Below are 14,783 nucleotides of genomic sequence, written 5' to 3' on the forward strand. Positions count from 1 at the left end.
ATGAAATGTGTCTCATTAATGAAAAAAAATAAAATGAAAAACATTCAAAATTGGTGCCAAATGTCCTTGAATTTCTAGAATTTAACAAGCTTTTTATTCCAACCATTTCTTTGTTTCATTGACTTGATTATTGGAGTTGGCCAACCTCATAAGTGAAACTGTCGTTTTATTGGTTTGACGTCATATGCGGTCAGAATATAAAGTTCACGACTGCCACCATTTTTCTATCACAGCGCTGTGACATTATCAAGCTTAACAACTGGTAAAAAAGTTTCGAGGTGTGAAAATGTTCATCAATACAACACCGATAACTAATATTACAACTGAAATAAATCCAGACAACCTGAGGACCTACATGAACACAACTGAGGATAATCCATTACAAGGGAACAATAGTAACTTCTATGGTGGAAACGACACGAAAACACCTTGTAAAGTTTTCAACTCAACATCATATGGAGACAGCAACGCTGGGACGTTCGAGGCAAAAATAATCGAAATACTCACATACTTTCCTATAACTATTTGGATAGGCTCATTGCCGAATATTCTTATCATTTGCATTTTGATGAAAAAAAGAAATCGTAAATTTTCAACAGCGGTTTTCTTGATGTCACTTGCTGCTGCAGATTTGGCAAACGGATGTGCCACATTGATGTACTGGCTGCAAGACAATCGCTTCATTGAGGAATCTTACTCTAAATTTGACTGTGTTTTAAGAAACTATATCGGGATAGTTTTTATAATGGTATCGAACTGGTTATTGGCTGTTATTTCAGTTGAAAGATGTATCTGTGTGGTATATCCGTTTGATGTGAAGAAAATATGTTCAGTCACTGTATCAAAGATTGCAGTTATAATGGTTTGGGCAGCAGCGTTTATCGTTGAGGCTATACTGTTCTGGTCAAATTTCAAAATCGAGTACAACACCGACATACAATACGATTATGAAGACTGCTTTGCAGAGGAATCTGACGATATGGCTCCCAAAGTGTGCAACGTTGACTTCATCAGTGAATGGCATGATCAATTTTACAGCATTATTCAACCAAGCGTAAACGTTTTTCTGCCATATTCTATAATAATGATTTTTTCATGTATCATTATCTATAACCTGAAGAAAGAAGAAATACAAAAAAGAAAAACGGCAACAGTTGTTAACGCGATTCTGACTTTGAATGTCATTTTCTTGGTAACAAACTTGCCAGAGATGGTGGTTGAATTTTTACGGCTTTCGGGTTATGCAGTCAATGAAGTTGTAGAAACGGTTGCTTTCAGGCTGCGAGAATTAAACTTTATTGCTAATTTCTTTGTTTATTTTCTTAGTGGCTCTAGGTATAAGACTGAAGTAAAAGATCTTTTTGCACGGGCATGGGATAAAACCAACAATTTTGACTAGATCTACAGATTTATTATATTTTTATTTTCATTTTGTTTCACAAAGGACAACAATTTATGGTTTAATTGTTAGTTATTTAAAAATTGTCATTTTGTTTTAACCATGTTTAAGATCTTAATTTTCTCTCTTTCTACAAAAGGCAATTACATCGTAATTTGACATTAGGCAATTCTAACAAGCAATCAAAATTTATTAAATCAATGTTTTAAACAAAAGCTTTTCGACTTTTGTTATATTTAAGACTTTATTTCATCTTAAAACTCTTTTTGCAAAAACTATGTTTTGCTGCCTTTTCATTATTGTAAGACATTTGGAAGATATTTGATATGTTTCTGTTCACCTGTGGCCGTGCTTGCGTTCGTGCTACTGTGTGTTGTGAGTGTGTGTATGTGTGGGCGAGAGATATTGTTGTTGTATTTGTTGTTAGTTTTCTTTTGGCATATATACGTTGTATTGTTGTGGTTGTTGTTGTTGGCTTGTTGCTTTTGTTTTATATATATGTATATCATAACTACACTGTACAAAGTCTTCTAGAATTAAGATAGTGTGAAGATGAACAAAAAGATATCATCAATGTTTAAACATACCGATTATAGAATCAACATGTTTATTTCATGGTACGAAATAAAACGTTTTGTTAAGAAATACATGTATTTCAATTGTGACCGTGACCCTTTAATATATTTCTCAAAATGTTATTTCGATTATGAATGTATTAAATCCTGAAAAAAAGTTAAATAATGCAAGGAGGATTTTTCAAACTGCCAAAGTATATAATTTGAACTTTTTAAACATATGACAGCAAGACAAGACAACGTTCACTTAACGCGAATCTTGACATAATCTAGCAACATCGGCGAGCCATCAACAGGGCATGGAACCAAAATTGGGACAGGGCATAAGGGCGGAGAAAAGACAAGAGGGACATACCAATAACATTTACATTTTTAAATATTTACATCATCAGTTTAAAAAACAGACTTATGTATTAACTGCCAATATTGCTTAAACTTAAATTGGTTAATTAGGGTTGTATTTATTTGTGGGTTCTATTTTTGTGTATTTTAATGTGTGATTTTTAATGTATGTTAGTAGTGAATTTTGTTTGAATACATTTTATGATGTTGTTCTAAGTTTAACGTAATCATATTGTTTAAACTAACATCTACACTGACTTTGTAAGCTTACGCATATGAAAGTGTATGTTTTGAGGTTCTGTCTCTAATATTAAAAGGATATATTTTCGTTTGAGTGAAATATGGAATATATTTTCACAAAACATGATTAAATGCCACAAATATTTTCACGAGCCCGGACGGCTTGTGAAAATATGTTTCAATTTATCATGTTGAGTGAAAATATAGACCATATTTCACGAAAACCGAAAAAATAACCTTAAGTTTTTATTTAATTTCATTATCAAAGAAAAATGTTTACGAACCCCCTTGCTTGTTGCAATTGTACAGCGCGCAGTAATATATTATTTATAGATGCGTCTTGTTGTGCACGCAATATTTGGCGCTACATTGTGACGTCACGAAAACAACTCTTTAACCTTCTGTACAGCATTAATAACTGAATTAAAGATATTGGTATTCGGATTTATTTTCTTAGTAAGACCATTTTCTATCATTCTAGATAGTTTTCAAAACAAAATTTAACAAAAAGTTGTTTTGTATTTATCAGATTTTTCAAACAAAATGGCGAAAGAAGTACCTTAACATAAATATGAGTTTTGACTCCGCCCACTTTCATATTTATATTTCATATTCATTTTTAAAAAATATGAAATATATTTGACTGATATAGCGCCATATTTTATGGATAAAATTAAATAATCTCTCACATTATTTAAGTATCAACTGAAGTGTATTTCAAAAGTACTTTTTTTCCTTTACGTTAACAAAATGTTTTATTCTTTATGCGTTTACCATTATAGATGTTGTCCATATTTTTATGAATAAATTTGAAAGTAAATAAATTCGTTTCCTTTAATAAATGTTTCTGATAGTTCACATTTCTACGACCATTTAAAGTAAAGGGTATCATTAAATGAACTCCTTTGAGGTCCTGAAAGCCTAAAATTAAAAATTTTCCATTTCTTTCATAGATCAGCTGTGGCAATAAAATAGACAAATGTGTTATAGATAATTGAGAAATATATATGGAATCAAATTGAAACTCGTATTTTAATTGAATTCTTAGTCCGATATGAGTCAAAAGCGTTGCAAGGCTTTTCTATTTCGGGATAATTCTCACAAAAATAATCATTCTGGAAGAGCGAAGTGAGCGGATGATCTGAAATTTTGCACACATGTAATTGGTCTTTACCAACATCAAATGAAAGATTTATTTAAAAAAGTTAATTCCCACCATGTCAAAAACCCTCAGCGGAATTCCTTTAAGTAAACAATTTCACTTTTTTCAATTACTTACTTTAACCACCAAATTACTTACAAGTATTTGTCATTAAAATTAATTATCTATAAGTCTATGAATATGGTGTAAAGATTATTAAACGAAATAGACATTTTAAAATCATTTAACATGGAAAGAACATAATAAATCTGTCGGACTCTTACCCGTATTAAACACAAATTTGAAAACAAAGTTATTTCGTGTTTAGCTCATTTTGTTACATCTAATATATATAATAGAGCTATATTTGAACTAAATGTTTATAGAATCTCCATCTTACAAGATATTGGTACTTTCATTTTTTCGTTCAAAATGACTACTTGTGTTTATGTCAAAGAACATTATTCTTCCATTTTTGTTTTTGCAAAAGTTTATTAATATTTGGAAAAAAAATATGTTTATACTGAGAATTTGATTTTACTTTTTCTTTTTATAAAAAATATCAGTTAAATTCCTTACCAGGATGTGAACGTTTACATGTATGATTGACTTTAGTTCCATTATTCAAAACAGCGTCATCATTTAAATCTTAAATCCGATCCATACCAGGATGGGAATGTTTACATTTATCATTGACTTAAGTTCTATTATTTAAAACAGCGTCATAAGTAATATCAGAAACCTGATTCTTAGCACGATAGGGTCGAATTATATCTAGTTCCATCATTCAGTAACATATGTTTTATCGCATACTTAATGATAAGATGTAGCTTTCTAATATAGACAAGGTGTACATTTTAAGAGTGTCCCCACATAGGCAAGATTAAAAGACCACAATGTCTATTTCGCGGTTTGGGACTGAATTTGGAGAATGTCGAACTCCATTGTTGATCATTCTTTTCATTTTTTTATTTGAACAATTGAGCAACTATAGCGTTCACGTCCAAATACACTTGATTTATTCAAAGTAGAATTTTTAAGCCGTTATCCGTTCGGCCACAACCGAATTTTCAAGTACATTTGGGACCGAAGTTGAACACCGACGATCTGTAATCTACATATCTTCCTCATATAAAAGAATCTAAATTCCCTTAAGAGATATAAACCATCGGGGGTGAAGGGCAAGTGGTGTGAAATCAAGGACTTTACCATTCGGTTATACTAGAAATAAGAGAAAGAGATGAGAAAAGAAGGTTTAGGAAAAGAATGATTATAAATAGTAAATCTTGACAAAGAGGGATGAATGATGCTTCAATTTAAAAGCAAAAACGAAGGGGATAGATAGTTGAAAATTAAACAGCAGAAAGTTATGGAACAGATATTTACGAATGAAGATTTTTTGTTTGCAAAATAGAGTATTATGAAGAAGCGAATGGGGAGTAGACGATAGAAGAATCAAGAAAGGATTAAAACTAAGGAAAGATTTGTGGAAAACTCGAGTCAGAAATAATAAATCTTCCAACAAGGATAGAGGAAAAGAAAATAGAGATGGCTTATCTTATTCCCAAGGAAAAACTGAAAAAATGTCAAGTTAAAGATGAAATTAAAGTCTGTCATCCATTACAGAACATCGATAATTGTAAAGACACAATGAAGTTATTTTTTTAGAGGAAATCGAACATTTAGTTAGAAAGAAAATAAATAGAAATAAAAAGAAACTGGTGCACATATAAATATACATTGTTCTAGATGGGTTAAGGAAAACAATATTGTAATCGCGTTCATCACTGATCACCAAACAAATTGTATTCCGACTTAGCTGAAGGCCATACATTTCAGGGACTCGGTGTTACATGCTCCATTGGTAACATCTAATTCTAATATGTGATTCATTTAAAGAAGAAATCGACTTGTTTGAAATCAGACCCCAACACATGCTTCTAGAAATTCTATAATGCCTTGCTTTATGACACTGTCTACCGGGCCCTGGATAGGAAAACGCCATTTGTACTTTTTGTATTGTGCAAATATGTTTCCAATAAGTCTTTCTGCCCAAATGGAAGCTATCTGCATCAGACTTCTCTTACTGAAGTTCAAATTGGATGCTTTGAATAGGGAAAACTGGAAGCTACAAAGAATGCCCATTAAAAACGACAAAATTGATGCAAGTTCAAGCCTGCATCGAGAACAGTTGAACTACACCATACCATGCCAAGGGATATGCTTCCATAGCAGCTTATTGAATACACAACCGTTACCTCAAACGTTAGTCGTTCATTCGACCAATGCGCAAGTGAGTGCCCATGGAATAACAGAACGTTTTAACACGACGTTGCTCAAGATGTTTGCGACCAGTGAGGTAGTCAAATAGCTAAATGGGAAGCTCGTGTACCTACTTTCATGTCTATAGTGACAACCATCACGAAAGTACAGGGCTCCCTCTTTACATACTGATATTCAACTGATATCCCAAACAATGCAGGCGTCATAAACTCTGATATCCTTTAGAAATTTCACTTCATTTAATTTCAACCGTTGTTCTCTCGTTAGTGGTACATACATTCTTTTACGTGAGGGAACATTAGCCGCTTTTATTGAATAACGCTAACATGTCACATAGAATGTTCCATGATAATCGCCATATGAACACAGCAGCGGATGCTTCAGAATTCCAAATTTTAATATTTTCGTGTTTAAATGTTGGTTTTTACTAAAACAGGCGCTAGGGGGCGTAGACAGGTGTTTGCAGTATTCAGTTACGTCCACAAACAGGCCCAATCACACCAAGCCTGTAATATTTTCAATTTTGTCGTTTTTGACGTTTTTAGAGATTCTCTGTTTACCCTATTTTGCCAATGACGCTTTCTTACAAATATTTTGCCTGCTAGCAAACATTTCGAGGATATCAAATAGCTTCACAATCGATAACTTGTGTCAACGAATAAATAATGTCGATGATATTATTTATTTTATGAATTGTTCGTGCCAAAAACGATGCGGTCACGAATCAATTCGTCTTCCATGCCGCCGTATCTGCAATCTTTAGCACGGAGCCTGAGACGAATTACGAATTTGTCGATCGAGTCCGGTCCTTGTGTTTCATTATTGAAATGGTACCTGGCAAATACAGGATTAAGTGTTGGTTGTACGTGCTCTTTGAATTCTTCATAATTGATGTTTAATTTTTTTTATCCTCTGCAGATAAGTTCCAAGCTTGTTGGATGTATCTCCCTTTCTCATCTACCCATATTAGGAAGTACGCAATTTTTTCTCCTTCTTCTTTTCCTTTTAACGGTCCGTTGAAAATTAATTCTACATGCCTGTGGAATCTTTCCCATGTTTCAGGCAAATAAGAACTATCCCAGTCCATTCTGGGCGGTGTAATTCCCGACATGTCCATGTTTATTAATTATCCACTTAAAATGCTAATAATAGTTATGAAATCCACAAAATTTCCGACACAATGTTGTATCGTTGTAACTATATAATAAAGTCAAGTATAATAACAAAGTCCGATATACATAGTGTAGTATGTTTACCATACTGTTATCTTGGAACAGACTATAGCTAGTCTATACATGTAACCTGGCTGGAATTATCCGTCAGTCGTTGACCAGCTACACTTGTAGTAAGATCGCTTGATCATATCATTATATTATTAGTCTCGTAAATAAACTGTATATATATGTATATCGGACTTTGTTATTATACTTGACTTTATTATATAGTTACAACGATACAACAATTGCCAGGCATATTTTTCAATCATAAATTAACCGAAATTGACTTAATTTAACTTGAATGTAAGAGAAATACATCAGTTACCAATATTAATCTGTTTTTGTTAACATCTGGAGTTACGTGATAGAACTGCTTTCAATCGGGATTCCGTATTAACTTTGAGCAGGGTCTTTAAAATCTATTTGAAAGACCCTGCTCCGAGATTATTATAGATAATCATCGAGCAGTTCCAATTGGAGACGTAACTATGTTGAATTGCGATCTTCACACATACGACGAATTCGTCATACATGTGAAATATGTATACATGTACGCATTCCTCACCAATGTGTGAAAATGCATTATGAAATCCATTTGTATTTTGCCCACTAAAATTATCTGATGCTTGTTATCAATTCTTATATCTTTTCCTTATGAATAACAATTCTTAAAGATATAATACGCTTAAATTTAATACTTTAAAATACTGATGATTGCTATACTTTACAGTCTCTTTTTAAAGCTGCTTGCTTCCAGATCAGCCAAAATATTTACAAAAAAATACAAGAAAAATGTACTAAGACGTCAGAAAAGTAAAAATTTCTAGATTTAAGTATTTATTTACATGGTATGTCCGATTTGTAATTGTTTTTTTTACCATTTATAACCATATTTCTACTGCGTTAGTAACGCAGTAAATGCTATTTTGAATATTTTGACAACATATTTTGGTAATTTTCGTGGGTTTTGAGTGCTGTTTGTATTGTGTTAAATGCTCCCTTTCTGCTCACTTCTCAATATTTTACTTTTAAACGCACTTTCAAAATGTTCATAAAATTAAGCATTAAGCTTTAAATGTAAAATAAACGTCTTTTTGTACACAGAGACAAGATGCGTTACATTTTAAAGTCTCCTTTTGTTATTTGTCTGCTTTTTTCTATAGAAATTGTTTGATATTGATCGAATAAAGCGAGAGAAAAACCATTCTAAGCTTTTATTCGGCTAAGGTCATTCTGCCAAAAAGAAGTAAGATACCATCAAATTATTTCCTTAATGCCTAATTCAAAAGCATTTGTAATTATAAAGGTTATAAATATGTCAGTGAAAATTGTCTTTTGACGTCTTGAAAGTGATATGTAGGCTTTATAACCCCAGATCTCCTTGGAAAATACCATGTTATTTAGTTTCGTCCGTTGCTTTCTTGTAAAGGTCACACGCATTATTTTACTTGGGGATAATTTCATGGAATGGCACTCATGTGTCATATTGAAAGTTCCTTGATAACCGCCGTATAAACACATATTCGGATGTTTCGTAATTCTAAATTATATCACCATTTTCATGTTTGAAAGTTGAATTCTGCTATTTAAGCCGGTGCTAAGGGTGCAGACTGTAGTTTGCACTTTCCAGTACCTTTCATGAATAGACACAATCAAACCGAGCCTCAAGCCCTTTCAATTTTGCCGTTTGGGGCGTTCTTTAGGGACTCATTTTTTATATTTTGTGGGTTCAAGAGTTGAGTTCTTTGAAGACATTTAAAAAAGGCCTACTCCTTGTAATTATCAGTGGGGATCAATAACATTTAGATACACACCATTAAGTCCATTCTTAATGACCTCATAGAAATATATTTGTACATAACTTGTCAGGGAAGATCATCCTTATCGACATGAGTAAATTCTCTTAGAATCATATACACCATTTGTTTTTTCAAGGGAATTACTCTTGTCGACAACATTATACATCAAAAATATTACTTCCCTTAGAAACAAATACGCCATTGATATTTATCAGGGACGATAAATAATTATTATCAACAAAAGGTAAGTTTCCTTACAGAAGCATACATAGGCTACATGCCTTTTGTAATTACCAGGGATACCATTCTTATCTACTTTACTTTGCTCTTAAGACTTTCTTTTCTCAGGATCATACACGCCATCTCTAATTTTATCCACATATCAACATGTTTTAAACCTTAATTAAATTCTTTAAGAAGTATGCACGCCATTAAAATAATAAAACCGTTTACTTAGAATTATGCACGTTATTTGCAATTATTAGGGGAGACCATCTAACCCCAACCGTATCGAACTAATTTTGCTCTCAAGTTCTACTTTCCTTCGAATTATCAGGAACAATATTGCTTTCAAGAATTACTAATCTTTGAAGCTGTGACGTCATCCATTCTCCTTTATTGCATCGGACTCCTGGCAAAATTTTATTTTTTATCTTTATTTAAAAAAAAAATTTTCAAAAAGACTGGGAAGGCAACAAAAAAAACAACTCGGAAAAACGAAATTTTCGGGGGTCCCTCAGGGGCCCTCGGGAAAAAAACGAAAAATACTTAGCTACAAATTGAGCGACTTCAATATATTGCCGATCATTTCCGGTAATACAGAACAATGCATCATGCGCACTGGCAAATGTACTTTTTTCAAAAACGAGTGTCCTACCAGCAATATCATAAGAATCTAGTTTTACATCGAATATTTAATAACCAATTCAACAGTTAATTTAACTGATTACATGAAATATAATGCTCGGCAACAATCAAGTTTTGATTGGTGTTACACAGATTTTAGCCGTTACACCAACGGCTATTACACAATATATACGGATAAATTACACTTTATTTTAAATTGGATTTGACCAAATGACGGTTTGATATGCCAAAACACACCTCCCGGTAAAACCTTGAGCAGACTGATATAAAATTTGCACTAAGTCTTAATCTCCCACAATAAGGTGCGTTACACCACGGTATGGGTTATGGACATAACTTACACATTTACACATTTAAGAAATTGTTTAAAAAAGGCAAACAACAACATAAAAATGGCCTCAAAATTTAATTTATCATGAGAACATTTAAGAACACCTGCATTATCTCAATATGCACTAATTAACTTTAAAATATAAATAAAAAAATATCTTTTCACTCAAAATTCAGATCTATGATCGATCTACAATATTGAATCTTTGTTAAATATTTGAAAGAAGATGTTAATAAATCGTACTTCAAACGAAAAACATACGGCGTTGCGATTCATTGTGCAAGTGAATCACGTGTAGGTTATGTTCGGCATTGTTTCTTTAAAGGTATAAATACTCTGCCAAAAAGGAAAATTGTCAGATCACCACCATTGTCTTTCGAAGTCGTCTGTTCTGAAAGAAAATAGTTCGCCACAATGAAATTCTACGCCATTGCTCTTGGTTGTACTCTGTGTTGCCAACAGTGAAGGTAAGTGAAGTTTATTTAGACGCTTGAAATGAAACGCTTGTTTTCACTTCATATTAGATGGCTGATCAGATGTACTTTCCTTTTTCTTTTTTTCATGTCACTTTTGACAAGAAAATACTCTTACATATGTAAACATTTTTTTGAATATTCAATGTACATTTAAAACAGTTATTAATTTATCTTATCGTAACAAAATTATTTCTAATAAATATAATCTAAACTATAATATAGAAAATATTTGTTTGTTTGTGTGTTAGATGAAATTTTATTACGAATTAGGAAAACATGGAATTGGTGAAAGGCTGTCTTACGAACGCTGGGTTGTTTACTTTTTCTTCGGGCTGATGACTGTCATCGCTTTTCAAGTTTTGATATTTCATTAGGCCGTTATTACCCGTAGGATACTTAATTATGCCCAAATGTCATCAAGGGCAGTTTTGCATATGGAAGGAAGTGTATTTTTCAGACTATAAAAATGAAACAAAAAATTTAGAGACGATATTTCGTAATATGAATGAATAGTGTTTGAAATTTAATATATTTATCAATTCCAGATTTACTTCTCTTAACAGCCCTGTCAATTTCAGTATTGTCAGAAAAAATATAATTGAGGTACTACATGGGGAACATCTTAAAAACAGTAGTCTCGTCATTGAAAAGTCTGAAATTATATTTTGATACTTTTCACTGTGAAATTATCAAATACAATTTTCACGGATAAATCAATAATCAAAAGCATTAAATAAAGAGGATCTATCACATTTTAATTCCTTGAATTGGATATATATATGTGTGTGTGAATCAAAGAATGGTTACCTAGCAAAAACATGTTTATGCATATTTGTAATGTAAATTTTAACAAGTAGGGAACAAAAATAAAACGTATAATCGTAGGTTTAGTTTTTAACCCATTATCGAAAATCTGGAGCTTTAATTTATTTTCACATATTTGTCATTTTCGATAATTCATTATTTCTCTCTGGACACGGGTTTTAATGAATTATTTTTCACTTATAATTTCAGCATTCTGAAAAAAGAAATGCAAAAAATGTAAGTGGGGATACGGCGGTGGTGGAGGCGGCGGAGGAGGAGGAGGAGGATATGGGGACGGCGGCAGTGGCGGATATGGTTGTGGTTACGGCGGCGGCTACGGCGGGGGTTATGGCGGTGGATACGGAGGCAGAGCTGGGGGCGGCTACGGCGCAGGATATGGAGGCGGCTATGGTGGAGGTTATGGCGGTGGCTACGGAGGCGGGACTGGGGGCGGTTACTGAGGCGGAGCTGGGGGCGGCTACGGAGGTGGTCATGGGCATGGCTGTAAGAAATACTTAATTTCATGATGATTTCTTTAAAAGAATATATTGATTATTTCGACGACCTACCGATATAAAATGTAGCACATTATATGTAGCACATTAATAAAGACTATTAGAATTTAAAATGTATTTTTGTTTCATTATATTTATGTAACGCTTAAAATCGGAACATTTTTGAAAGCCCGGTGTACCCGAAGTATGATAGCAAATTAAAAAAATGCCATTATTCTAGATGCTTCAAAACATTAAAAACATTTTCCTATGATGTTGATTATTGATAGTTTGATTAAAAAATGAACTGACATCTATAACAGAGCTAACAACCTCTTATTTTAGACTAAAACCTATACATTAACATAGGACAAAGCAATAGGTAACATTTCGAAATAATGCTTCCCTGAAAGCAAATTATGCAACTAAGTTAACTTGTTTATAAAAAGGATACATAAGTGTATAGAAAAGAAAATCAAAAATCCTATTTTATTTGATTGCGGCAGATTTTTTTGGGAGGTAAAACAAGGGAAGTATTCCGCGGTCGGTTGCAATAAGCCCCTCCTCCGCGTATACAGTATATGCATACTAGACGTGAGCGAGTTGAGCGATAGTGAAACATCGATCGATGCGGAGTAGAGTAACTAGACTTCTTTGGTACATTATTGTAAATTCTCATGTTTTGTTATAGAAAAAAACAAAACAACAATAACAACATAAAAGCTAAAAACTATCCTTCGAGTACTTAAATTATACATATTCGATAGATTAAAAATTACAAGTACAACAACAACAATTGCAAACATCAGAACGTAATTATAAGGTTGTTAGAATAAACTATGGATATGAATGTTTGGAACCTTTTTAAATCTTACCGGCCAACCTAACAAAGCAAACAAATAGAAAATGTTGAAAAGATTGAAAATTAAAACAGTTCGTCTAGCGAAACATCGCAGAACATAAAATCTAAAAAAAAAAAAAAAAAAAAAAAAAAAAAAAAAAAAATAAGCAACAATACTTTAAGATGGATATTCATGTGATAATTGTTTACTGTAATATTATTGTGTTACCGCTAATTGCTGCGCGGTATTTGTTTGTTTTATTATCAATTTCAACATCAATATTTAAATAACAAACATATACCATGTTTCAGGCGCTAATGATACTATTGATCTTGCATTTTTAACAGTGTGTTTGCAGAAAATGTGTCATAAAAGCAACGTATATTTTCATCAAAATATTGCCGCATTGAACAATTATGTCCCATTGAAATCGACAGATTTTTGTACCTTTTAAATCATCGGAGCGGCCATGAGTGGCGGTAAGCAAATGCCACGTGATAAACTAGTCTGGTAAAAAACATGTATACATGAACTACATCAATATGATTTAATCTTTTACAAGGTCTTACTCACTGAATACATATTTGCCATAATTTAAAAACCTATAAAAATCCATGATAGCCATAGACCACTCACACTCACCTTAAAATCATCGCTTATCGAAATCATTATTTTTACATGTTCCTATTGTCATCCTGGACAAAAAATGGATTTAAACACTTAAGTGTACAAAATTGAGAGTTTGAATGCTGAAGCTTAAGATATAAAAGTTGCTCACTGGATCATTTTATAGATTACTCATCTTTTGCCTCTTTTCACTTTGGCAATTGGAATACATTTAATTGTAATACTTAAGTATTTTATATGGAAGTCGATAAACATTTTGTAAACATTTTTCTACCTTTACAAAATATTAATGCACGTTTATTGCCATTATTGAACACATATCTAACTCTTTTTTTCTAAAGAATAACAAAATCTTGATCTCTAAGGTATTATGTGTTACACAATGTGGTCATATCCAAGCTCTTCAGGTGATCAACGTCTAAAGACTAAAGCATAACAATGTATGATACAAATGGAATATGATATTTTGAAGGCGTGGCTATCTTTAATTGTCGATTGGACAATCACCACAATATCTACTTCATATTGAAAAAACATTCTAATTAAAAACTTAATAATAAGAAAAAGACAATTTTTTTCTTAGCTTCACGCAAGCCATTATTTGATTTTGGTGTTGCTAAATAAATAAAGAAATAGTAATTATTTCGGTTTCTGTAATGTTCCAAATAATTGTTGATTGAATACGCAAAATAAAAGGCGAATTAAAGAAATTGCTTGATTAATTGCTTCTAAATAAGAACATAAAGTGTCACCTTCAAATATATACGCTCCTTATTAATGGTCATGACAGTTTTTGTTTTCTTAATAAAACTCTTTAATGAAAGAATAAAAAGAAATATTATTATTCTTTGCGAAAGTTAAAAGTGTCTTATTTAAAAAAAAAAACTTCTTATATCATTTTCACTAACAATTCAAATAATTTTAAATAATAAATTTAATACCTTCTATAACAACTGTATACAGTATTTGATGAGAAATACATATGATAATAGATTGCAGAGAAATAGGAACATAAAAGTCGCAAAAATTGTGGAAACTCTTTTAGTGTCCGTTTGAATAAGCCATTAATTATGAAATTCTGAATTCATAATCAATTTGATAGCTTTTGACTTTTCTATAAAAGTAAATTGACACTTGTGGTTCTTGTTCCGGGTGTGTGCGATCAAAAGTTCGATTCTTGGTCAAAGCAACACATTTAACATTGGGTTGTTTAAGAAATGACATGTTATTTTCTCAAAGGAATTAGGCAAAGTATTCCACCTTAATGAATAGTTGTGTTTAACAAATATAGAAATGATATTTTTATAAGCTAGTCAGAAACTCTGGCCCAGCAAAATTCGGCATTA

General features: G+C 32.2%; 2 protein-coding genes across 2 annotated transcripts in view; both read left to right on the forward strand.

The window, feature by feature from the left end:
* LOC132741004 (uncharacterized) overlaps positions 1–14,783 on the forward strand; it is a 152,264-nt gene that overhangs the window by 7,887 nt on the left and 129,594 nt on the right. The window lies entirely within an intron of this gene.
* LOC132741010 (chemerin-like receptor 1) lies at positions 287–1,563 on the forward strand. The gene has a single exon (XM_060729084.1). It carries the CDS (start codon positions 287–289, stop codon positions 1,397–1,399), a length of 1,113 nt encoding a protein of 370 aa, XP_060585067.1. The 3' UTR covers positions 1,400–1,563.

This window comes from Ruditapes philippinarum, unplaced genomic scaffold, assembly GCF_026571515.1.
Source record: "Ruditapes philippinarum isolate M1 unplaced genomic scaffold, ASM2657151v2 ctg204_1_1_1_1, whole genome shotgun sequence".
Classification (NCBI taxonomy): Eukaryota; Metazoa; Mollusca; class Bivalvia; order Venerida; family Veneridae; genus Ruditapes; species Ruditapes philippinarum.